Source organism: Hordeum vulgare, chromosome 1H (genome assembly GCF_904849725.1).
Source record: "Hordeum vulgare subsp. vulgare chromosome 1H, MorexV3_pseudomolecules_assembly, whole genome shotgun sequence".
Lineage (NCBI taxonomy): Eukaryota > Viridiplantae > Streptophyta > Magnoliopsida > Poales > Poaceae > Hordeum > Hordeum vulgare.
In genome coordinates, this window is record NC_058518.1 from 323,446,222 (window position 1) to 323,448,631 (window position 2,410).

Sequence of the window (2,410 nt, forward strand, 5' to 3'; positions counted from 1 at the left end):
CTTGTGGTATGATGATCGCCGAACTTGTGACGTCTTTTTAACAGTGAAAAAGATAAATTTTAAAAAGTTAACATCTGAAGGTAGAAACCTGAAAACGCGGTTGAAAACTCGCTTGCCTCAAAATAAAAAAACGCCAACGCAAAATCAAAAAGGCAATCATGGGATACGCTGGACCAAACGGATGGAGATGCTCTAATAAGGCACAGCTCCATCACCGACGGAGAGACGAAGCTTTGAGAGTCATGACGATCACGGCCATTGAAGGTCCAGACGCGCCAACGGTACAGGTTTATTAAGATACAGAAATGCTACAGCTGAACATAATTAAGGGCTCGACAAGATATGTTTGATATTAAATGGGCTGTTAATTGGCTCAGCTGGCCATCGACATCTAGCATAAATGATTTCGCAGAAGCGACCAACAACACTGTAGAGCGTGGCATTTAGTGATGAAGTGACCAGCTGACCAGTGACCAAGCAATATATAGTACTCCCTCCAGCTATTAATATTCCATTACAAGTTCGACACAGATACATGTATCTAGGTCGTTAAATTAACTAACTTAATAGAAGACATATATAACAAAAAATATATTATTAAAAAAAATTAGATGTTCTATTTTATAATGATATAATTTTTATGTTAAACAATATATTTTATATAAGTTAAATTAACGATCTAGGTACACATGCATATCTTCTAAACTTTGACGGAGGAAGTAGGTCACTTTATATTTTTATGTATACCTTTGACAATTAATTTTACCAACAAAATATAAGTCATACTTCCTCCGTCCTAAAATTCTTGTCTTAGATTTGTCTAAATATAAATTTATCTAGTCATGTTTTAGTATTTAGATACATTTATTTTTAGATAAACCTAAGACAAGAATTTTGAAAGGGATGGAGTATGTACTAAAAAGTATGTCATGGGATGCACATTTAAAAAAAACTTTTCAATAATCTACTTTTTATGAATTATATTGCATATTTTGTTGACCAAAATTACAAGTCAAAGCTTGACATGAAAAATAAAGTGACGTTGTATATGAAAATGGAGGGAGTAGTAGCAATATTTTGTTGAGGTGCGGACATATATTGTCGAAGGTACAGAAATTACACGAGATCGATCAACATCCATCGATCGAAATTGACAAAGGAGTAACAAATTACGCAGAGGCTGGATCTACACGTCCACACCATTTTTATTCTTGCACACGATACATGAACACACGATTCGCACGGAGCTGTTCGACGGACGTCGTACCAGTAGCCATGGGAGGAGCTCGTTCGTACGTACTTAGTACGTTACGTAGTAGTAGTAGCAGCAGCAATAGGCGGCGGGGCGGTGCCTGGCACGCCGGCGGCGGCGGGGGCCCGGCTCCTAGCAGCGCGGGACGGCGACGCCGCACGAGGCGAGGGTCTTGCGGGCGTTGGGGCTGTTGATGTAGGTGGAGTACGCCGGGTTGCGCGCGAACTGGCAGAAGCACCCACGCTGGTTCTTTAGGTTGGCGCAGCACGTCTGCGACGGCATGGTCCCGCTAATGATCGGGCCAGCGCACACCGTGAGGCTCCCCGCGTTGCACTGAGCCGCTCCCCCCGTTGCCATCGCCGCCGCCACCAGCGCCACCAGCACGAACATCGCTGCGGCTTTCGCCATATGGCCGGGCTTACTTTTGACCGCAAAAGTACGTACCGCGGTGGAGTGGTGGAACTGGAAGTGTGTGCTGTGGTTGGAGGTACACGGGAGGCAGGTTGCTGCCAATTTATAGGCAGGAGACGCCGTTGCAGAGCCACCACTGCGTGAGCACAAAGCACGGATATTTTGCACCTGACAATTCTGCCCTTAGAGCATCTACGGGCCGGATCCCGTATTCCCTTTCCAGGACATCTCCACCGTTGACGGTTCAAACCGTCCGCATACCTTCGACCACACAAACTATTCAACACAGCCCAGCAGTCTAGACGTATTTTTCCCGCAAATTGGAACCCAACGTAGACTGACCTGGTCGAACCTAAACATTCTTTCCTCGCTCGTGGACGTTCATGTATGGCGTCAGCTGTCCGCATTAAAGTCGCAGTAGATCGACCGCTTTACATTCATGCCTTTCAAAATGAACACAATCTTTCACTGACTTCGTCACTGAAGCGACGCACCGACCGAGAGTGTCGCCTGACGCGTCTCCGCACCCGCGGTATTCAATATCAGAGACATGTTATTGGACGGGACAAAACGAGACAAATATCTATCAACTATCATGCTCGTTAACCGTATTGTTCGTCCGCATGTCATTATTAAACAGGCTCGTCCATCGGGAAAGCCACTCTGGCATCGCACATTGATGCATCCGGATGCATGACCTCATCGGAATCTGCTAATGTAACTCGGACACACCCGGCTAACTCCACC

At 45.3% G+C, this 2,410-nt stretch overlaps 1 protein-coding gene across 1 annotated transcript; it reads right to left on the minus strand.

The window, feature by feature from the left end:
* Positions 1-1,064: 1,064 nt before the first annotated feature.
* Positions 1,065-1,748, minus strand: LOC123410341 (non-specific lipid-transfer protein 2P-like). Its single transcript, XM_045103275.1, has one exon. The coding sequence runs from the start codon at positions 1,658-1,660 to the stop codon at positions 1,385-1,387; it is 276 nt and encodes a 91-aa protein (XP_044959210.1). The 5' UTR covers positions 1,661-1,748; the 3' UTR covers positions 1,065-1,384.
* Between the last annotated feature and the right edge of the window lie 662 nt (positions 1,749-2,410).